Here is a 22,764-nt window from a genome sequence, read left to right on the forward strand (position 1 = left end):
AAATTTCTACAGTCACTAAAGGAGTACAGGAACCATATACTACAGTAATTACTCCAAGAGTGAATAATACACAGAGGACGTTTGTCAATTTGCTTTTGGAAACAATTGAAAGTGTTAATACCTCAACTAAAGCAATGAATTTGGTGGTAACTTCGAAAGAAATGAATGCTACGACAGTAGTAGCATCCCTTGTAAATGTGACGCCAACACAGAGTACAATTTTTCAGAAAATAGAGAAGAATGTAATAAATGTAACCCAGAAGTTTGTGTTACAGACGAAGTTAGGTGCAAATAGCAGTAAGGATATTTCTGACGTTAGTGAACAGATGGTAGAAGAGAAGGATGTAGATTCATCTGAAACAGTTCAGAATGGCATCACGGATGAACAAAATGAGTTCTCTAATTTTGGTGAAACACTAGTAGATATGATTGATCAATACCGTTCATTAAGGAAGAGAGAAACTACATGGAAAGCATATGGATTTGATTCTTCTGTTTTGAGAATCACAGATAGATGGGCAAGTAGGAATCTATGGTTCCAGCAGTTAACTCATTCTGTGAGGTCTGTTAAGAAATTGGATGGTCCATGTCTGTTGAAAGTACCTCCACCCGGTACGTGGGACTCAATTTTAGAGACAGTGGCTCAACCTCTGTCTACTAAATGTCAATCTTATGCTCTATCATGGTTGTTGTATCATCAACAATCTGCAGTAGATGTAGTGATGTCTTTGTCAACACATTTGTTTAGACCTAAATATGATTGTTCTTGGTTGAATGGATTACCTTATGTGAACTTGTTAGATCAGAAGGAGAATAAGCTAACAGCAGTTCCAGAATCAATGGAAGTAACACCTACGAGGGCAAAAGGATGTTTTTGTTCAAATAAGACGTATGATGGACCAGGAATGTTTATGGGAATATCAGATTGTGATGATTATATGATGACTTTGGATAAGCATGAACGCAAGGTTAGTGAAGATATGTATAAAGTAACTTTTTCTATACCATCTAGTAAGAAGGGTAGAACAGTGATGGTTAGAGATCAGCTTTTGCCTGGTAACGTGACTATAGGGAATTTTCAAGATATCTGGTGGGTTTGTGATAACAAAGCCTATTTATTTTTACCCTATGGATGGATAGGATGTTGTTATATGGCGACGTTGAAGCTTCCATATGAGGTTTATACCATTCAAAAAGGGGAAGCGCCTGAGACAGCTCAAACTGATGCTAGTTCTGGAAGTAGAGTGAAGAGAGAGATGGCACAATTTCACAACCTAGAAGCTTATCATTGGAAAATCAGTTTGGGAGAGAAATGGGGATTAGGACTTTTTCCTTGGTATGGAGTAACATTTTTGGCAGATCACATTGATAATATTACCTATACTTTGCAAGGTTTTGCAAATGAGACGATTAGAGGTTTTAACATTTTGTCAAATACTCAAAGAAGTCACAGATTGACGCTGTTGAAACATGACATGGCTCTTGATTATATTTTAGCCAAACAGGGTGGTTTGTGTGTAGCTCTGAACTTGACGGGAGATGATTGTTATACTTTGATTCCTGATAGTACTGATAATATCACGAGTGTTATAGATGCATTGAAAAGTATAAGGGATGCATTTGGTCGATCTGAAGGAGCTGGATGGTCTGCAAACGTTTGGTTGCAAGATCAATTAGGACCAGTGGGAGCAGTAGTGGTTCAGATTTTGGTGGCGGCTCTTTTAGCGCTATGTGTGATGTTTTGCTTTTGTACTTTGCTGTTGACTTTTGCAAAGGCTATGATATTGAGATGGGTTGGAGTAGTAATGCCTGGAGATAGCACTCAGATGCCTTTGTTAGATGTGACTGATTTGGACAGAGATGGAGCAATGTTAGGTGGGGTATTGATGGAAGCGTATCCCTTTTGAATATCTGATTGTGTTATGGTTTCACATTCTCCAGTGTTACTGTGTTGTTTTAATTTCTACTTTTTACTCATAGGGGGAAATGGAATGTGATGTGATTCATATTATACTACTTTTGATATATAAATCTGTGGTATCTGACTATTTACCATTGTGATCTAAGTTTTTGGTATAAGGAGGATGCATGAACTCTACACTACATGCACTGAGAACATCTGGAAAGTGTTAACATGAGTAGGGGTCCCCCCAAGACAGAAAAGACCTTTTTTGGAGTTGTGCCAGATAACAGGCATTGATTGGCTAAGTTCTGTGTCGAACCATGTACTCACACATATCACGTCCTATGTTGATACAATGCATAGGATATATACGTTGCTCACACAAAGGAAAGGCAGAGCGACAGAATTTGAAGATTGGGCTGGTCGTCTCTCCAGATATCTGCGCCAAAAGAAGTGTCGTCCGTCCGTCCGCTGGTTTACTGTTGTTAGGCACACCTACTTTACGTAGCATTTAGACGCTGGCGTATGCTGACCAGCTCCTCCCGGGTTTCTTTTTTATTTCTTGCTGACAGACGCTCAACTCTGGCTGTGCAATGGTTTGGTTGGATATATTTTGTAACCCGGTTTGGGCAATTTCCACGGCGCTGCTGGCGCTTGTTGTGCGCATGCAGCGCAGAGGACGCTGGGATCCACATGCCTGCACCGTTCGGTTGAAAGGGAAGACTGCTATAGTGACAGGAGCCAATACAGGTTGGTTTCATTTCATTTCATTTTTATTGTTTATCTCGAACAATCATCAATGTTGAAACAAATCAAAACAAAAAAAAATCAAAAGCAAACAATCAGAATTTACCAAAGACTCAAAAATAAATAATAAAAAAGTATAAGTTCAAGAATGAGCAGGCAGAAGCAAATAGCTTATTAGGTCCTGCTGGTTCATTCTAATATACAGAATAATCACACAGGCTGCAAGGGTATGCTTTAATGCCAGTGGCAACCAAACAATTTGAATGTTGAAACAATATGGTAAGTGACAAGATGGCTTATTTGTTCTTGCTTGCGTGTGGCGATTTGATATGGCCGTTAATACGATAAAAGCTATTTTTCCTCTTCTAAAGTCCTGATTCAAGTGTTTCCTTAAACAACTGACACTTTGGATTTTACAGGAAATGCCATTGCCAGGAAAGATAATATGACTTTCCTGAGACCATGGATGTAACTTGTTAACTATCAACACATTAACACACTCTGTAGTGCTTTTAAACAGAACTTACAGTAACTGTTTAAAATTCAAGACAGTAGGTCACGCTTTGTGTGTAGAATTTACTGTTATTTCTCATAATGGTTGTCGAGCTAGATGGTATTCATGAATTAAGCTGCTTCAGAGCAAGATATCTTGGTCTGTTTGTTGATTAAACAGCCTATGTTAAAGAGCATGACGGAAGTGAATGGTAACCCTGTTTTGCTAGTAGATGAATTCCCCAGGCTTAATAATGGAATTGTTATGGCATCTTCTTGCAGCTATGTGTAGAGGCTATCACGTTTCTGAATAACTACTTTAGCAGTAGGCCTAACTCTGCCTCACCTACAGAATGGCACAAGATTAGTTTCTAATTGTTTGCCTAATAGTCACTTTTACTAATACCTCATTACTTTATTATTACCTTACCATTACTCAGCATTTTGTGCCCCCTCAAATAACAAGTTAGAGGTGTTCTCTCTCCCAATCTGTGCTATTCATTTTTATTTAAACTAAATCCTTTTTATTATAAGTATACAGCATATGTGTGTACATATTTGTACTAAATTATATGAAATTTTGATATATATTTTATATTATATACTGTGTGGATCAGGGGTCACCAACCTTTTTGTAACTAAGAGCTACTTCATGGGTACTGAGTCATACGAAGGGCTACCAGTTTGATACACTCTTCTGAAATAACAAATTTGCTCAGTTTGCCTTTAGTTATATATGATTATTAATGATTAATGATACTCATCTATGTGAAGACACTGATCATATAATGATAATTTCTCACAATAATTATCAACAATGACTTAACAAGGTGGGAAACAGATAATATCAATATTCAATTTTCATTTTTAGAACAGGCCTGAGGGCTACTCATGTGGTCCTTGGGGGCTACCTGGTGCCCGCGGGCACTATGTTGGTGACCCCTGGTGTGGATTGTACCATTAGATTGCAGGCAGTGGTGGAAGAAGTATTCAGATCCTTAACATAAACGTACTAAAACCACACTGTAAAAATACTCTTGTTACAAGTAAAACGCCTGCATTGAAACTCTTACTTAAGTAAAAGTATGTATCATCAGTAAAATGTAGTATTAGAAGTAAAGTACTCAATGCAGAAAAATCCTCACATTTTAGAAACAATCACAATAGTTCTGTCAATCAACTGTTTATTTGGCTAATCATTTCAGCTGTAGGTGTAAGCCTATGTGTTGTTGGGTAATTTCATTTCTAATAATAATTCTAAAAAAGCATTATATTTCCCTCTGAAATGTAGTGGAGGGGAGATCAAAATCGAGGATATGGACCGTGTATCATCAATCTGCTTAATTGTGGCCAAATTGTCACAGGAATAGTCAGTGGTGGTTGTGAATATAGATATTAAGTGTTCATCTGTAGTGGTCCCAGTAGTATTTGTTTGTACTGAAGTAGCATATCACATGACATGGTATTTGGACAAATAATAGGACTACTTTTCTTTTTTTTGTGATTAACAATTTTTATTTTTTTAACAACATACAAAACATACAATTCGCAACATGAACACCCCCCCCCCCCCCCTTCGTCATCACCACCCACCCAGACAAAAATCAAGAAAAGATGATACATAATATTCAAGACCATACAGCAAAAGCCATCTTGAACTGTAGCTTATACGTGCTTTATCAGCAGAATAACAAAGTCTTTTTTTCTTCATAATCAGATACAAATAACCCAGCCTATGCCACTTTGTTTTTTTTTCAGTTTTTCTAAATGAAACAAGGGGAGACCTGACGTGCCGTACCATGCAGTGGAAATGCAGCGTAGACAGACAGATTGGCAGACCGATAGACAGAGAGATAGTAACCAACTCTACCTTCTTTAACATCTGAATTCATGTTGTCCAACTTTTGTACCACAATACGACATGTCTAAACATGGGTAGTTGTTAATGGAGCCTAGGTCACCTGTTGATTGCTATCTGCTATATGGACATTTTTTGTTATCAATTATTGCAAAGAAATTGTTGCACTCGTCCACTCTTCTAGGAATTGGGAAGTCCATTGCCTTGGACTTTGCACGCCGTGGGGCCCGTGTTATCCTGGCCTGTCGAAACGAGGCCCGGGGGACAGCAGCACTTAAAGAAATCAGGGAGAAAACAGGAAACGGTGACATCCACTTGCGTCTGGTGGATCTGTCTTCTCTGGACTCTGTCAGGAAATTTACTAAGAGGATTCTTGAAGAGGAGAAAGCTCTCCACATCCTTGTCAACAATGCTGGAATATCAGGTGATACATGCACACACAGCATAAATGGAATTATTAGTTTTTAAGCTTCACTGGGCAGTTTTGTATTTCGTGGACGACAATTATCAAGTGGAGTTAACTGAATTTTCAAAACCCAGAATCCACACAGTGTAACAATGCAGTACCACAAGGCACAAACACATGTTCATTCATGCAGGTTTGGCTTCACATAAACTGAATCCTTAAATGGAAGCATAATGATAGAATGAAAAACATTCCACAAAAAGAACACATGTGTCACACATCTGGAAGCAAAAAACAGTCTGTGACCAAAAGAGTTTGGCATACTGACAGACATTGCTGTTTTACTGGACCAGTAATTCAACACATACAGCTCAAAATGGCTAGCCTATGCATCATCGGAAATTAAGTTTCTCAGACTTGACAAAGCTCTAACAAGACAAACAGAAGACATTATATGTTCAGCATGGAGAGTACTCTCTTTGGTTGTTGCAGCAGTACAACAAAAATAACAGAAATAAATACACATAAGTATAAAAAGTAACACAAATAAATAAGAATAGAGAATACAAAAAAATACATTAGATTGAAAAGTAGAAACTATACAGTATTTGGAGACAAATTATATGTGAAAGTGAGTGCTGCTGATAAAGTTACAGTAGAATGATTAACAGCAGCTAAGTCAATGGAGTTTAGTGTCAGTGCGGCCCGCGCGTTGTTCTGAAACGCACCTTTTTGCTGAGTCGTTGCGTGTGCCGCGCTTTCCACGCTTTTATTTTATTTGTTTAGCACATACGGGCTACCATAGCTAGTCTCGTGACTGCGGCATTTGTTGTCAACGGTTGTCAAGCTAGCCAACCGTGAAGTACCTGGGGAAGTATCAACGTTAGTCACTTGGTTGAAACGTGTTCCAGAGTGACGGAAAATATATGCCATCACCCAGTTCCACGTGCCGTGAAGAGAAAGGTTGGCGACGAGCACAGGCAATTTCAGTGAAAGTGGGTGTTACGCCCCAGTCTACAAACATACTTCTGGTTAGCAGTTTTCTCACTATTTCTAAATTTCTGTCGATATGCTTCGGGGACCAGCTCGTAGGCCTGCAACACAGTCTTTTTCAAGATTTTATAATCAAGACTATCCTCAATAGACAGACTGGCACAGACTTCTTGAGCTTTCCCCACTAATTTACACTGGAGGAGAAGGGACCAGAATTCTTTGGGCCAACTTAGGGCAGCAGCTATCCGCTCGAAAGCGCTGAAATATGAATCAACCTCGGACTCACGAAATGGAGGAACTAAAGCAATGTGCTTACTGATGTCAAAAGCTGGAGCAGAAACAGCACTGCGGTCAAGAGGAGACATCGGGGTGGAGACTACAGGAGCCCCTCTTTCCAGCTCGAGAGCCCTGACGCGCAGATGCATGGCTTGCACCTCTAGCTGTCTGTTTTTGGTCTCTACCTCCTTTATTTGGAGGGCTATGCGGAGATCCTCTGTGGTCGTATTACCTATGAGAGGATCCGTGACCGGCTGAAGATCCACACCAGCAGCGAGCATGCCAGCAGCCCCCGCTGCTTTCACCTCTGCCATCGGTGCGTCACCAGCCGCGCCACCCACAGCAGCAACAGCCGCATCAGCAGCTGGTTCAGGTAGGACGCCCTGCTCCACCAACTCTGCACACAGCAACTGTTTAAGCTCCGCTTTATTGGCACTGTAAGACACACGTACATTATAACAAGTTGCCACCATCAACAGCTTTTTTTTTTGCATTTTTCGATTTTTGCCAAAGAAAGACTAGCCACAAAATCATCCAGTGAAAACTGCATAATTCCCCCCACACACCAAAAAACTGCCAACCAAATACTCACCAACCGAACAAACCCGGAAACAAAGCGCGACAAGAAGACGGAACGAGCCCCCATTCATGTTACGCCCCAGTGTACAAGGAATATGACATCAGACGTCATTACTCAACTAGACATGCTGAGGAGTATACAAAATACCAGAGAGATGAGAGAAAGAACCGGGTCGCCAATCTTAAAAAATGTCTGAGGCAACAAGGTTTATTTAAGAAAGCAAACAAAGAATACTTTTGTTGAATACTTGATGCGGCCCAGCCTGACCCACACTCTGCCTCGAGCGGCCCCCAGGTAAATTGAGTTGGAGACCCCTGATGTAAAGAGTGCACACCAGACTAATATATAATATGTTTAAGTTATGGTAATGGTACTCAGTGTTTGTCTGTAGTAATAGAAAAGAATATAGCACAAGACTCAATGTTACATAGCAACATATAATATGATACGTTTAACGTAGGGGTGGAACGGTACATGTATTTGTATTGAACCGAAACGGTACGGGCGTCTCGGTTCGGTACATGAATTTACACGGAGAATACACGGTATAAAAATAAATAAAACTTGCATGCAAATTAATTAATGTAATGCGGCACTAATGTAATGCGGAACTACTGTTAGATACGCAGGTTCTAGGGACACCTAATCTGTAGCCCTGCCTTAGCTCTGAAGCTAGCCGAGCTCCACCTACATGCAGTTTTTTGCAGGTCGACGGTCCAGTGAGTGAGTCAGAGATAGCAGCACTAAAGGACGAGTATGGTGAGTGGTGGCGACCCACAAGAGGACCCGCCGGCCTCTTTAAGATCGAAAGTTTGGGAAAACTTTGAGACTGTATGGATGAAGCCTGGAGCCTCCCGTGTCATGCACTCCCGCCTGGTTCAAGTATTTGCTGCATGTGCTCGAACCTCGTTACAACATGCCATCCCGTCCACATATTTGTTGTTGTTGTTATTATTGTTTATATATAATTTGCTTTCAGGGGCCTGTTTCACAAAAGCAGAATATATAAATCCAGGATAACTGATAAAGCGAGGCTTGACCTAGTCTAATCTGTGCATCCTGGCTTGGTGTGTTTCACGAAGGCCAAGCCAGGCTGAGGAGGAGAGACTAGGTTGAGCTAGGCTCAAGTAATTCAGATAGATGCGCATCCACGGCTTTCCTCAAAAGACCGCAAGGTCGATCACAGATTTACTGATGCCAAAATGGAGAATACGCATTGTACATACTTTATACAGAGTGAGCAGCAGCTTCTTGTGGAAGTATGATGATGTGAAACACATTATTTGTATAAAAAGAAAAGAAACACGGCCACTGTAATGAAACAGCGAGATAAAGCGTAGCAGGCGATCACGGACCGACTGAATGCGTAAGCAGCCTAAAAATATACATTAACTGACCACTGCTCTGAACTGAAACCATCATAATCATACCATTCAAGGATTAGGCTACTAATCATTTGCACAAATTAACAGTTGTACTATTTGCCTTAAAAGTGAGCAGAAGATAATGTTACTCAGGAAATTTACCATGAAGATCAATTTTCTACAACGCTATGATGTGTAAATATCTCTTTCACTCTGTTTCTCCCTCTCTCTCATGGGCTAAAATATACATTTCCTAAGTCATATTAACTTCCACTGCTCGCTTTTAATGCAAGGTGTACAACTGTTTGCTTTGCAAATGACAGTGACTCATTGAATGGTTTCAGTTAAGAGCAGTAGTTCATCAATGTATATTTTTAGACTATCATTCAGTCTGTCCGCTATTATCTGCCACACTTTTTCTCGCGTTTTTTTTTATTTTTTATAGAGGACGAGTTTCCTTCTCTACATATTATATTCCTTGCACCCTTGTATATATGGACATAGAAAATAAAGACACTGAAGAAATTGGACTCTAAAATCTAGAAACTATAAAGATAATTAAGTGATAAATTCCATGCACACTGTAAACATGAATGGAACAGAGTATATTCATCAGTTATTTCCCCCCCCAGCAAAACATAAGGTCAAAAACCATTGGGGTGTCCTCTCCCCTGTTGTTACATGAATGTACAGTAGCCTACATCACTAGATAGTTACTGGTCCAGTGAACTAAGACTATAATTTGGGAGGATTGTACAATTAGGATATGTTCTTTAAATTGTACAATCCTCCCAAATTATAGTCCCAGTTTACTGGACAACACAAATTGTGTGCTAAGAATGCCAAATACAATGCACATGGAAGTGGAACAAACATGATCCTTTATTGTTAAAGAATTAAAAGAAATTAATCAACTAAAATAATTCAAGGTGCATTGGTCAACTATAGAAATGTACAGCATTGTATGTATTGCCCTTAGTAACAGACTTCATTTAAAACACATTTGAAATTTTATCAGCCTTTTCTAATTATCTCAACAACTGCCATAATATATTCATCAAACTTCTAACAACAATATGAACAGCAGTCTTCATACAGCAATATAACAGTAACAATGACTGTCACATGAATAATTATAAAAAAATAATGGTCACAACTTTAAATAATAACAGTACTTAAACTTGTATTTTAATGCAGGCTGATAACAATAGGGTAAAACCACCGCTGGGTGATCAGAAAAGGCTCCAGGATTAAATAAATCCTGGCTGTTAGCCTGGTCGAGAGCAGGCTAGCTGCACAGAATAAATCTCCATGGTGATTTATGTGCCTCCGCTTTCGTGAAACCGAGTCAAGGCTTAAATCATCCAGTCAATCATCAACAGGAAACACTCAATCATCAATCTCCTTTTGGAGGTCGGTGGGCCTGCCACATTTTAGCATACTTCCCAGAGAGAGAGACAGGCTGAACTAGGCTTTAGCATCTGTGTTTGGGCACATGCAAAATCATAACGGTTTACCTTAAAGGTTCAGCTAAAGTTAACGCCTCCAGCATGAGTTTAAATACACCTTCAGGAGGACAGGAACTTCAGAGAGTTGGAACAGAACTACACAATAACACATCATGGTTAAACTGTACTGCCGGCTTAATTCTCTCCTCAATTGAGACAAATATGTACAGATATGTTCATACTGTACATATCTGTCTATATGGTTCATTCAGTATATCCATATTTATTCTGTTTTTCTTATTATATATTCTGTTAATACACTGCATACATCTATATCTATATTATTTTTACCACTAGTATAATGTCACTTCTACTACATTGCACATATCTGTATCATATTACATAGCTATATTTATTGGGCTCTTTTAACACTGCAATATATTTCTTGTCCTGCCTATGCACCACCTGTCTCATACTTGTATATTGCATTGCACTTTTCTGCTTTTTTTTGCACTTCTGGTTGGACGCAAACTGCATTTCACTGTCTTTGTACTTGTACTCTGCACAGTGACAATAAAGTTGAATCTAATCTAAATTGAGTGTTCATTAAATGCTCTTGTGTAAATCATCATAGTCTACCGAACATTCTTCACGTATGTGAAATGAGTTGTGCTGCTTCTGAGTTTTTCCTTAACACAGCTGTAAAGTAATGTGTTATATTTTGTATGGGTTGCTATTGGGTTTATCCCTCGCACATGCGCAGTTGTGAAGATTTCTTTCGCGCCCTTGTGCCTCGCTTACGTCCACAGTTACTGTATATTACAGCTGCAAGACCAGAGATCTGCTCCCTATTTTTCCTCAGTGACAAGCAGTTTGAAGACTTCAAAGAACAGCGGTGTTCGCCTGTGTACCGATTGACGGACCGGCTACATCCTGCCGCCAGATCTCCACCCGAGCTGCGAGGCGTGCCTCGGCCCCGTTCGCCGGGCTGGCACCCCACTGGCCGCCAGCAGTTCTGCGCCCACTTACCGACGGAGGAACTGAAGCGGCAGGCGATGGCAGCCGGCCAGACAGTCAGGTAAGGTAAGGATAACACCAGCGGCGACACCCAGAGATCCCGGAAGGGGATCTCTTTGGCGGGAAAGAGTCCGCTGACTTGGATCCCCCCATAGATGGTTCTCTAGCCGGCACCGGCTCTCCCTCCTCCCCGTTGGGAGAACTGGAGCTCGAAACAGAAGAGGATTACGGAGCCCCGCAACTACGGCTGTGTCCATCCCAGAAGGGGAGCACCGCATCAGCGGCTTTCTCCTCCGCAACGCGCTTTGGCTACCCTGTTACAAGTACTGAATAAACGGGAGTAAACGTGAAAAATAGAAACGCCATATGGTCAACTGTACTAAATTACAGCAACACTAACATAACTTTGGGGTCTTTTCTACAGCTGATGTTGAGAGAGCAGATATCTGGTCTTGCAGCTGTAATATACAGTAACTGCGGACGTAAGAGAAGCCCATGCAGGGCACAAGGGCGCGAAAGAAATCTTCACGACTGCGCATGTGCGAGGGATGAACCCAATAGCAACAGCTCTTAGAGGGCTATGCCTATACTCATAGAATCTGGAGTTACAATACGTAACTATCGGTATAGAATAACATAATATATAGTAGCACAACAATATAACAGTATATATGAGACATATTGTAATGTTTACAATGCATTATGCCAATGTGAAGTACTCCAAAGTATAGAAGTACAAATGTGTTTGTGCATATTTATGTGTACATTTGTATTTAATATATTTGTAAAATCCAATTGCACTTTAACCATCAGGTTTACCCAGGCAGATAACCAAAGATGGCTTTGACGTTACTTTTGCCACCAACCACCTGGGACCATTTCTTCTCACCTACCTTTTGCTGGGTAAGACTCTGCAGTCTCTCTTTAATACAGCAGGTATATTGTGGATATGAAATCCCGATTACCTGTCATATACTTATTATTTGTCTTTCATTTTCTTTCTCTGCTCCTCGCTCTGCTTGTCTCTGATTCACTCCAGACCTGATGAAGCGTTCAGCTCCGGCGCGTATTGTCAACATCTCCTCAGTCAACCATGCGAAGGGTCAAGTGGACTTCTCTCATTTTCATGGCGAGAACCTCACTTACCACATGGATAATGTCTACAACCACACAAAGCTGCACAATATAATCTGTACCAACGAGCTAGCACGCAGGCTAGAAGGGACAGGTAGGCTAAAATCAAGATTTTAATGATTACCATCCATTAGTATAGCGAATGCATGGTGTTTCCTGTTGAATAAGTGCTGCAGAAAGTAAGGTCAAGCCCAATATCACAAATCGCAAATTTGCCTCAAGAGGCTTTTCAATCTGTACAGCATATTACACCCTCTGTCCTTAACGACCCTCGCTTCAGCTGAGGAAAAGCTCCCCAAAAGAGCTTTTAATTAATGGGTAAAAAAAGAAACCTCAGGAAGAGAAATGGAGTAGGGATCCCTCTCCCAGGACGGACAGACATGCAACAGATGTTGTGTGTACAGAACAAGCAACATAATAAAATCACAGTATAGACAATCCAAATGATAAAACTATACATAGAATGTAAACATATAAAGAAAATGGATCCGGGATAATGTCAAGCAGCTTCCAGGTGTCGACAAACAGATAGGACCTGGGCCACACAACCTCCTCACCACCATGGAAACCTGGAAAGTGGACAGGCATGGATAGGGAGCCAATAAAGGGAAGCTAAAAATGATGTAGTATGGTAATATGGTAAGTTTTCTAGTTTCAGTTAGGATTCTTGCTAAAGTGTTCTTAACCATTTGAAGACTTTTAGTACCAGTGGTGGAATGTAACTAAGTACATTTACTCAAGTACTGTACTTAAGTACAAATTTGAGGTACTTGTACTTTACTTAAGTCTTTTCTTTTCATGCCACTTTCTCCTTCTACTCCACTACATTTCAGACAGAAATATTCTACTTTTTACTCCACTATATTAATCTGACAGCTTTAGTTACTAGTTACTTTACAAATTAATATTTTTTGCACACAAAACACATTTAGCTTAAAAAATACAATGGTTTATCATAAATTAAACTACCTAACAATGTACAGGCCAACAGTTTGCTACAGCTGACATGATTAGCTGATTAAACACTAAGTTGATTATCAGAACTGTTTTAATCGTTTCCAGTTTCTAAAATGAAAGCATTTTTCTGCATTGAGTACTTTTACTTTTAATACTTTAAGTACATTTTCCTGATGATACTTTTACAGTGTGGTATTAGAACTTTTACTTAAGTAAAGGATCTGAATACTTCTTCCACCACTGTTTAGTACTAGCATGTAACATGCCTGACAACAAAAAGTTACAATAATCCCGCATACAAAGGCGTGAATTAGTTCACATGCTGTATGGTCATACACAGAAAGTGTATGACAATTCAAATGAAAGACAATGGCAATTTTTTTCTGTCAAACATTGTAGCTTTTATAAAAGCGGTTGAAACAGATTTTTCCCTTTACAGAGGAAAGTCTGCATTAATAGACTTGCTGAGACTGACTTTGTCTCTCAGCACTTACAGTTTCTCTGTCCCTAGTGTTTATATCTGTACTGTTAATGTATCTGTGTGTGCCTCTATGTGTTTATGTTCCTTTAGGCGTCACTGCAAACTCTGTCCACCCTGGTGTTGTCATGACAGATGTAATGAGACACTATCCATTCACTATCCGTTTTCTTTTCAACTGTATTGGAATATTCTTTTTCAAGGTGAGTACATTGTTGCATTTTATTGCAGAGTCACTGTCCACATAATTTTCCACTGTCATGTTTTGCTCATGTCCAGGTTGAATTTGATTCGTTATTGTTGATGAACCTCCTCCTGTTATACAAATCTCTCTCAAAAGCTCTCTCACCCAATGCTAGGCCCTGTTTACACAAAAGAACAACCATGTGTCACACATCTGGAAGCAAAGAACAGTCTGTGACCAAAAGAGTCAACACATACAGCTCAAAATGGCTAGCCTATGCATCATCAGAAATTAAGTTTCTCAGACTTGACAAAGCTCCAACGAGAGCAACAGAAGACAGTATATGTTCAGCATGGAGAGTACTCTATCTTTGGTTGTTGCAGCAGTACAACAAAAATAACAGAAATAAATACACATACATTGTTGCATTTTATTGCAGAGTCACTGTCCACATAATTTTGTATTTTTTTAATTTTAATGTCCAGGTTGAATTTGATTCGTTATTGTTCATGAACCTCCTCCTGTTATACAAATGCTCTCTCACCCAATGGTAGGCCCTGTTTACACGAATACGCTCGCAGATGAAAACGACAAAATATTTTATCAGATGTGCCTTTCGTTTAGACGGCGACGTCATTTTTGAGGCTTAAAAACGCAGAAAAGTGAATCCACCCTCCAGAGTGGAAATCTTAAAAACGCTCCACCGTCGCGTTCCCGTCTAAAGGGTAAAAACCCAGTGTGTGTGTGTGTATATATATATGTGTGTGTGTGTGTGTGTGTGTGTGTGTGTGTGTGTGTGTGTGTGTGTGCGCCGCATGTGTGTTGACAGGTTGCTCACGTCACATTTATGTCGTCTCTCTCAGTTAGAGGCTGCGCAGTAACGCTCAGCGCTCACCGGAAAAGTGCTTCTAATATCCTTCACTGGTCTCCGTCCAGAGCAACGGGATCTGTTGGTCCATTATATACTGTCTATGGGATATTTACATGATGGGGTGCGTTGAGTTCGGCGCCATCCAAGGATTCCAACTATATCTCGACGTTCAAAATCGGGCATACAGTTCAAAAGTTAATCGAATGGATACAACAGCAACTTTGACCCATTGGTGGCGCTAGACTGCCTGTGGTGCAGACCTAAAATTTGGTGAAATTAATTATGGGACTGTCCCGAATCAATGTGCCAAATTTCACAACTTTTTACTGTACGGTTCTATAGGCTGCCATAGACTCCCATGGCAGAGGAAATATGTGTAATAATAAGAAAAGGTAGAATCACTATGGGGCCTTGGAGCTTCGCTGCTTGGCCCCCAATAATACACTTCATTAAAGGCATGTGACCTTCCTGTTTACCTTCCTGTTGTGTTCCAGTTAAAACAGACCTACTTACAAATAATGAATTTGGGATTCCTTAGCTTGAAATTATAAACAGTCACCGATGAAAAATGTTTTAATAATTAGCCTTGGCAGCCAGAACACACAATGTTCAAACCAGATGACTAATTCCAGGATAAGTATGACCAGTGCTTTATCACAGCCTATTGATAGAAGACATCTGATAATATAAACAACATTTAGAACTGTGCAAGCAATCATTAATCTAAGGAACGTTCTTCAGAACAGACTTTGTCCCAGACTTCCAGTTAACCAAATGTTGCAAACACTGTCAGCACGGTTCATTAGGAATGCCAGTGATTTTTGTTGTTTTATTGGTTTTGGCTCTGTACACCAGCACATTGGATTTAGAATTAAACAATCACCATTAGGGGCAGCCTCTAGCTCACCCAGTAAGAGCATGCGCCCCATGTAGGCTGAGTGCGGCACAGGTTCGAATCCAACCTGCTGCCCTTTGCTGCATGTCATTCCCCATCTCTCTCCCCCTTTTCTGTCTATCCACTGTCACTATCTACGGGACTGTTTGTTATTTAAATAAGGGGCCACCGGAGGAATTTTGTGGTATCTAACCTAAAAAGACGTGACCCTCCCCTCGTCATTAATAATTTTCCTACGGCCCTCCAAAATTATTTGAAAAAGAGGAATGATCCTCCCCTTGCGTGCAAGTTTGCACTTAGCATAGAAGTACAGATACCATTTGATTTTTACAGCCATGACATATAGGAGTTAATCTCTGCATTCTCATCTTACACATCACACTCCTCTGTTATGGTGTGGTGGCCATTTCAGTAGATTTACTCACTAACATTGTTGTGGAAACACAATAAGCACTGGAAACTAAATGCACACTTCATGCATTACTGCATTACTGCAGATACTAAGTTACTCCTCTAGTAAACTAGTATTCATATGAAATAAAACAATAAAACTTTGAGACCATTCAGCAAAGGACGCTGGGATATAACCAATTCAACACTGGTTGCTATGGACTTGTCACTAGGCTTCGTCATTGTATATTTTAGAACATAGGTAAAGCTGCCGAAGCAGAACATTATATTCCAAAACATATATGTTTATTTTTAAAGCAGATTTTAAGTTACATTGTAACCATTTAACCCCTTATGAAATCCAATCGCAGCACAGCTGTTTTGGAACGCAATAAACAGACGCTTAAAGCAGCCATATTATGCTCATTTTCAGGTTCATAATTGTATTTTAAGGTTGTACCAGAATAGGTTTACATGGTTTAATTTTCAAAAAACACCATCTTTTTGTTGTACTGCACCACTCTCTCTCACTGCTGCAGATCCTCTTTTCAGCTGGACTCTGTTTTAGCTACAGAGTGAGACCTCTTTTCTTCTTCTTCTGTACTATCTTTGATTGCACTTGCACAGTAGCTCAGATGTAGATCATGTCAGCTAGCTAGCTCCATAGACAGTAAAAGAAAGGCTCTTTCTACAACTTCGGTCAGTTACAAGGCAGGATTAGCTGGGAGACTTCTAAATGAGGGCGCACATGTAAGTAGTTCTTTTGTAGATTATGGTGAACTTGTGTGTGTTGTAGCAGTGCTTTGCTATCATCGTCAGCCAGGTAATAATTTTTTTACTAAAGCAGTATATGAACTCTGATGTATTACATATCACCATTTAGTTGTTTTGTGTTATTTAAGATATTTATAAAATATCTGGTCATGCCAGATGTAATTATTCCACTCATTTTTTAAACAATGCAATTGCCTGTTTGAGCCACCAGGGGGGCAGTGGACCCGGAGCTAAAGTTTAACAGTCAGATCAAGGCTGTTGTCAAATCAAGCTTCTTCCACTTGAGGCAGCTGGCCAAAATAAAGCCAATACTGTCAAGACAGCACTTTGAGACGGTAATCCACGCCTTTGTTACCACTCGGCTGGATTACTGTAATGCACTTTATATGGGGGTAAGTGGGTCCTCCATCGCCCGTCTCCAGATGGTACAGAATGCTGCTGCATGTCTTTTAACTGGCACACGTAAACATGAGCACATTTCCCCCATCTTAGCCTCACTCCACTGGTTGCCTATTCAATTTAGGATCCATTTTAAAATTCTTTTATTTGCTTTTAAAGCCCTGAATGGTCTTGCCCCACCCTACCTCTCGGAGCTTCTACGCCCTTATATCCCCACTCGCTCTCTCAGGTCAGAAGATCAGCTGCTCCTGAGTGTGCCTAAAACTAAGCGGAAGCTCAGAGGAGACTGTGCCTTTGCTGTTGCGGCTCCTAAATTATGGAATGATCTACCTCTGCATGTTAAACAGGCCTCTTCTTTGTCTGTTTTTAAATCCCGTCTTAAAACCTATCTCTTCTCTGTGGCCTTTGACACCTAGTAAGATGTTGACTTGTTGTACTTCTTTTAATTATTTAGATTGATTGTTTTTCATTGCGCAGCTATTATTTTGTATTCATGTTATATTGTTATGTATTTTATTTATGATGTCTTATTTATTCTTCTGTACAGCACTTTGGTCAACTTTGGTCGTTTTAAAGCGCTTAACAGATAAAGTTGGATTGGATTGGATTATTGAGTTTATGAGTTTGGCAAAGTTATCTCTGGTAAACTTCCCCAAATCCACTAAAGACCAGGACATTGCTTACGTTACCCTAAACTCTGATAGCGATTAGTAGCATCCAGGGTTGATGTTACACCAGCTCCCATGCTATGGATGCGTCAATCCTGAAAGAGGCTTTCTTTAACATAACTTGTAACCCCACATACTAATGTAGCTAGCTAATGATATGCTTACTCTTCGCTTTGGATACTCTAAGTTACTACTTTAGGTAGCTAATTAGCATGGTAAGCTGACAATAGCAGCCTACGTTAGAGCAAACAAACATGTTTGAACCATTCCTTACACTTTTGCACTTGTTTTGCAAAGTTGATAGAGAAAGACAGGACCCTCCAAACCTTTTGAGCCTCATGCACACCGCATTAGCATGTTTGCTACAGTGCCTCGCTGTTTAGAAACGACTTGAACTATATATTTGGGAGCCATTTTTACTAGCAGCCAATCGGGGGCTTGAGTCTGAGGGCCACAGATTGGGGAAGGAGGTCGGAAAGTACTGAGAGATGCATTCACCAAAGTACAGTAGTTGCTGAGATCTGGGAACAAAGTAACATCACTACAAAGTCAGACAGCGCAAAAGAAACTCACAGGGACCTGAGATCATACAGGGTTAAATGAGTCAACAGTTTAGCCATATTAGCTAAGCGCTTTCATTTAGAGGTGAAACTGTAAGAGTGAAGAAATATTGCTTATAATCCCTCATTGCACAGAATAAGTTGAACTATGATCTGTTGACAGTGGCATGCACTGATAACAGCATCATGCAGTGTGTCACATGTAATCATGGTTGCACACATACACACAGCTTTCACATCTGTGATCTATTGCCAGTGTTTGTGTCTGTTTTTAACCATTCTCAGAGTTCACTCTTGACCTAGCCCTTATCCTTCTGATGTTCATCTGTGATGTGTATCAGTAGCAGCATACTATGCTAACCATCTGGTTAAACTAAACACACATCAGAGCAGAGATTCCCCAAACTTCCTGGTTGCATATTTGCACCTGCAGAGCTATCTATGTGTCATTTCCGTTGACTGTACCCTCACAATTCCTCTTCACCATTCTTGTCTTCCTCTCAGTCTCCAGATGAGGGTGCATTCAGCCCAACCTTCTGTGCAGTATCAGAGGAAATGGAGGGGATAACTGGGAAGTATTGTGACAGCGACTGCTGCCTGGTTCTCCCTGTCCCTTTAGCTCGAGACGCTGCCCTCGCGGTCAAGGACTTTGAGATCTGCGAGAGGCTGACATCAAAGCTCTAAAACAAAGCTATCAGGCAAAAGGGCTTGATAACAGAAAAGTGGTCAAATTCCACCCTCTTACCGCAGTTCTTGAGTGAACAGTTCTGACATAATGTGTCTTTAAAATCATCAGGTGAAGTTACTGAATTCATTTTTTATCATTAATTTGAAGGGATATGAACTGACATGTTTTTAAGAGAAGCACAAATTAATCATGTGTTATATATTTGTAAATGGCAAAGCTTTGTCACTTGGACATGTGTGAAAAACAGGCCAAATAAGTTTAATCACTTACTTTTCATATCAGCTATCATGTTGTCTGAGTAATTCTCATTCATGAAAATAAATATGTGAACTATACATGTATATTAATATGTTTTCACAAAAGTCAGGTATGTGAATGAGTGAAATGAAAGTTTCCTGAGACATGCTGACATCATGTGGCCAAATTATTCTGACATCACAATGACAACAGAATAAGTGGCACAATCACTTCTCTTTATTTCCTGATTAATTAAAACGCAATAAAACATTTGGCATTCAGTGCTTTTTGAAGAATTTGTACAGTGTTCATCACATGGTGTCTTCGGCTTCGCTACTTGGCTGCAGAGACACAGATAGTGAGAGAACAGTATGGTCAAAGAGGTTTTTAATCATAGTACTTGTACAAATAAGTGCGTGTCTACTAATCATCTTTGGATAATAAAAGAAGATACAAGACCATGTTGTAAGTCTGCAAATAAGCTTCTTTTTTTTAAGTCACTACTTTAAGTGTCACTACATCTACCACCACTCAAACACATGTACCTTTCTGATGTTCCTCCACTATCTCATGGATGATCTCTTTGAGCACCGGAGCCACACGATCTAGCTGTTTGGGTGAAAGTCGGACACCAATCTCCACTGTTTTATCCTGGACACACAGAAGAAACAAAGAATTGTTAATGGCTTGTATTCAATGACATAATTCTTTGGTGAAAACAGCAACAATGTTGGGGGTGAAGTGTGTGTGTGTGTGTGTGTGTGTGTGTGTGTGTGTGTGTGTGTGTGTGTGTGTGTGTGTGTGTGTGTGTGTGTGTGCTCACAGGATTTTCACCATGTTCCACCCGAAGAAGCTGTTGGACTCTATCCTCTTCAAACTGACCATTCAATCGAGGCTCCGTGTCCTTTCTACCTTCTCTCTCCTGCAGCACAGGCACACAAAACACATTATTTGCACAAAAATTAAAACTACTGTAATACAGAATGGACTTCTACAACCTCCAGCCACAATTACCTACATACTGTAAATCATGAACAATAGACAGTTCATCAATTTGAAACTGCGAGTAACCTCCACTTGACCTTTTTTTGTAACTTTATCCTTAAATACTACTGAAATTTAAATAATGTGTAATGTGTTAAATGTTTTTGATACTAGGGCTGCAACTAATGATTATTTTCATTATTTATATATCTGCCAGTTATTCTCTCAATTAATTGATTAATCGTTTGGTCATAAAATGTAAAAAAACAACAGAAAAACGCCAATACGCCAACACCCCAAGACGTTCACAAAAGACAAAGAAAAGGAGCAGAACCTCATAACTGAGAAATTATGCAATTATTTCATTATCAAAATATGTGTCTAATTGTTTCAGATCTGTGTTGCAAACAGTTTATTGTGCAAAAATTGAAGTTACATAATTAAACTGGTGCTCAATAGGTAAAGCCACAGGACAATATAATGTAAGACAAAGCTATAATGAGTTAAGCACTAGTATGACTGCATTGAAAAGACATCAGACATCCCTATTAATCTCAGCTCTACTTTGGCTCACTGTTCAATCCAACACAAGCTGCTTACCTTCATCAGCATCATCTCCTTTGGACTGAAGAAGGTGATGTGTCCCTCTGTCCTCTCAGCCAGCAGCATCACCAGGCACGCCAACACCAAGCAACCAGCCACTGCTCCACGCATGCTCATTCTGCTCCGTCCTGGATAAATACACACACACATGCATATACACATATACTGTAGGCATACATGCAGAACAATAGGCTCATGCAAACATACAGTACAGTCAGTGAGTCCACAACAACAGGAGTGAGTGGCACATGAGGCAAGGCCACTTACAGAAATTAGGGAATGTGGGGGGTGGGTGTGTGTGTGTGTGTGTGTGTGTGTGTGTGTGTGTGTGTGTGTGTGCTAGAAACAGTAACTAAATTCCATGTTATTATTCAAGGGAAACATTAACAAATAAATAGTAGATAGGGCAAAGGGAGAGGCGGGAGGAGGGGGGAGAAGTGTGGAAGTAAAAAACAATAAACTGCTCCACTGACAAGTGAGATAAGAGACCAGAGTGGACCAGCCATACTGCATACAACAGCAAGATAGCTCTGAACACAAAAGAGAATGAAGATAGGACGTCAAAGCAGAGAAAGACAGGAGTAACAGAGAGTGGGGGAAAGCCCAAGAGATAGAAAGAAACAGTGAAGCAGAGAAGCCATGTGTTATACTCACGGGCTGTGTCAGCTTTGGACAGTTGTTTAAGGAAGTGTGCTTTAAGATGAGCAGAGTTCCACCGGTCTGAGAGTCAGCTTGTCCCAGTTAGCCTTTATATACTCACCCCCTTCTTAACAGGCTCATTTAAGCACTCTCCTCCATGCTCCTGGAAACATATTACTCAGGAATCTGGCTTTTCTTTTTTACGGCAGTAAGCTTACCATGCTCCATGTGTGTGTAGGCCTTTGACCAGATAGACAAAAAGACACATTGATGAAGATAATAAAGAACTCTGATTGTGTACTTAAGGAAAATAATCAATACCACAGTGTAGAAGTACTCTGTTTCAAGTTAAAGTCATGTGCTCACATTTTTACATAAGTAAAATACAAAATGTATTAGCATCAACATATACTTAAAGTGCCACAAGCAAAATTACGCAGAATGGCCCGCTTCAGAATAATGCATATTATATTATTGGATTATAATTATTGATGCATTAATCCCCACTAACACAGAACGTTTAGGGAACGTTGGGGAACGTTAGTTTCTGGTTCCCTAAACGTTAGTTCGAACCAGACCAAAAACTAACGTTTAGGGAACGTTCCCTCATGGTTATAACGTTCCCTAAACGTTAAGGGAACCAACCAACGGGAACGTTCTCCTGTGGTTGCACTGTACCTCCACACAACGTTCCCGTTTGGTTGTTTTTGGTTGTTCTGAGTGCGGTTTTGAAAATGTTTATTTATACAAGCTCCATTTAAGTTTTGAAGTAGCATATAAAAGGTTTGCAGTCACTTGATTTAGATTCTCAAAAATGATTGGTCTTATAAAATCTAAGTAAGATAAACAACATAGCAAGAGAATATATTTATTTTTAGGCTGGTAACAATTTTGTTAAAAACAATAATTTGTGCTCGATTTCGTTTTTTTACTAGGTGAAAATACTTAAAACAAGAATCTATCAATAGAACGATTTTCACAACTAAGAAAATTCACTTCTTTCATTTCACATTTCACTTCTAAAACAAGTGGCTCAGTTCAGTGTAATCCAAACGTTACACTCCCACGCCAGTAGGGGGAAGACAGTGCCTCTGCTCTCAGGTGACAAACGATTCAAGTCCTGTCCTGACTTCCGTATACAACACCGGTATACATACCTGGCAAACAAGGCAGACAAAAGATCCGTTCGTTTGATCCCAAATTCGAACTGAAATACTGC

At 40.0% G+C, this 22,764-nt stretch overlaps 2 protein-coding genes across 3 annotated transcripts; one reads left to right on the plus strand and one right to left on the minus strand.

The window, feature by feature from the left end:
- The first annotated feature begins 2,393 nt into the window (after positions 1-2,393).
- On the plus strand, positions 2,394-19,780 carry zgc:64106 (uncharacterized protein LOC393348 homolog). Of its 2 annotated transcripts, XR_004897645.1 has the most exons (7): positions 2,394-2,653; positions 5,185-5,424; positions 11,898-11,987; positions 12,124-12,312; positions 13,747-13,856; positions 18,899-19,218; positions 19,252-19,780. XR_004897645.1 is itself a non-coding variant. In XM_031277387.2 (6 exons), exons 1-6 carry the CDS (start codon positions 2,497-2,499, stop codon positions 19,076-19,078), a joined length of 966 nt encoding a protein of 321 aa, XP_031133247.1. In that variant the 5' UTR covers positions 2,394-2,496; the 3' UTR covers positions 19,079-19,780. The 2 variants fall into 2 exon arrangements, 1 of the variants encoding a protein (XP_031133247.1); XM_031277387.2 differs by having other exon boundaries at positions 18,899-19,780.
- Positions 19,535-21,890, minus strand: mlnl (motilin-like). The gene is made up of 5 exons (XM_036002310.1): positions 21,561-21,890; positions 20,904-21,034; positions 20,143-20,241; positions 19,865-19,970; positions 19,535-19,660 (listed from the first exon to the last, which is right to left on the minus strand). The coding sequence occupies exons 2-5, from the start codon at positions 21,021-21,023 to the stop codon at positions 19,653-19,655; spliced, it is 333 nt and encodes a 110-aa protein (XP_035858203.1). The 5' UTR covers positions 21,024-21,034; positions 21,561-21,890; the 3' UTR covers positions 19,535-19,652.
- Positions 21,891-22,764: the final 874 nt, after the last annotated feature.

Source organism: Sander lucioperca, chromosome 6 (genome assembly GCF_008315115.2).
Source record: "Sander lucioperca isolate FBNREF2018 chromosome 6, SLUC_FBN_1.2, whole genome shotgun sequence".
NCBI classification, from domain to species: domain Eukaryota; kingdom Metazoa; phylum Chordata; class Actinopteri; order Perciformes; family Percidae; genus Sander; species Sander lucioperca.

What these genes read in the sequence shown, in the direction of transcription:
- zgc:64106 (XM_031277387.2), top strand. Translation starts at nt 2,497, where the DNA reads ATGGTTTGGTTGGATATATTTTGTAACCCGGTTTGGGCAATTTCCACG. An exon ending in AGTGACAGGAGCCAATACAG is followed by an intron (nt 2,654 to 5,184) that starts GTTGGTTTCATT and finishes CCACTCTTCTAG; the next exon opens with GAATTGGGAAGTCCATTGCC. An exon ending in TTGGAATATTCTTTTTCAAG is followed by an intron (nt 13,857 to 18,898) that starts GTGAGTACATTG and finishes TCTTCCTCTCAG; the next exon opens with TCTCCAGATGAGGGTGCATT.
- mlnl (XM_036002310.1), bottom strand. Translation starts at nt 21,023, where the DNA reads ATGAGCATGCGTGGAGCAGTGGCTGGTTGCTTGGTGTTGGCGTGCCTG. An exon ending in AGGAGATGATGCTGATGAAG is followed by an intron (nt 20,242 to 20,903) that starts GTAAGCAGCTTG and finishes CCTGTGCTGCAG; the next exon opens with GAGAGAGAAGGTAGAAAGGA. An exon ending in TGGAACATGGTGAAAATCCT is followed by an intron (nt 19,971 to 20,142) that starts GTGAGCACACAC and finishes CTGTGTGTCCAG; the next exon opens with GATAAAACAGTGGAGATTGG.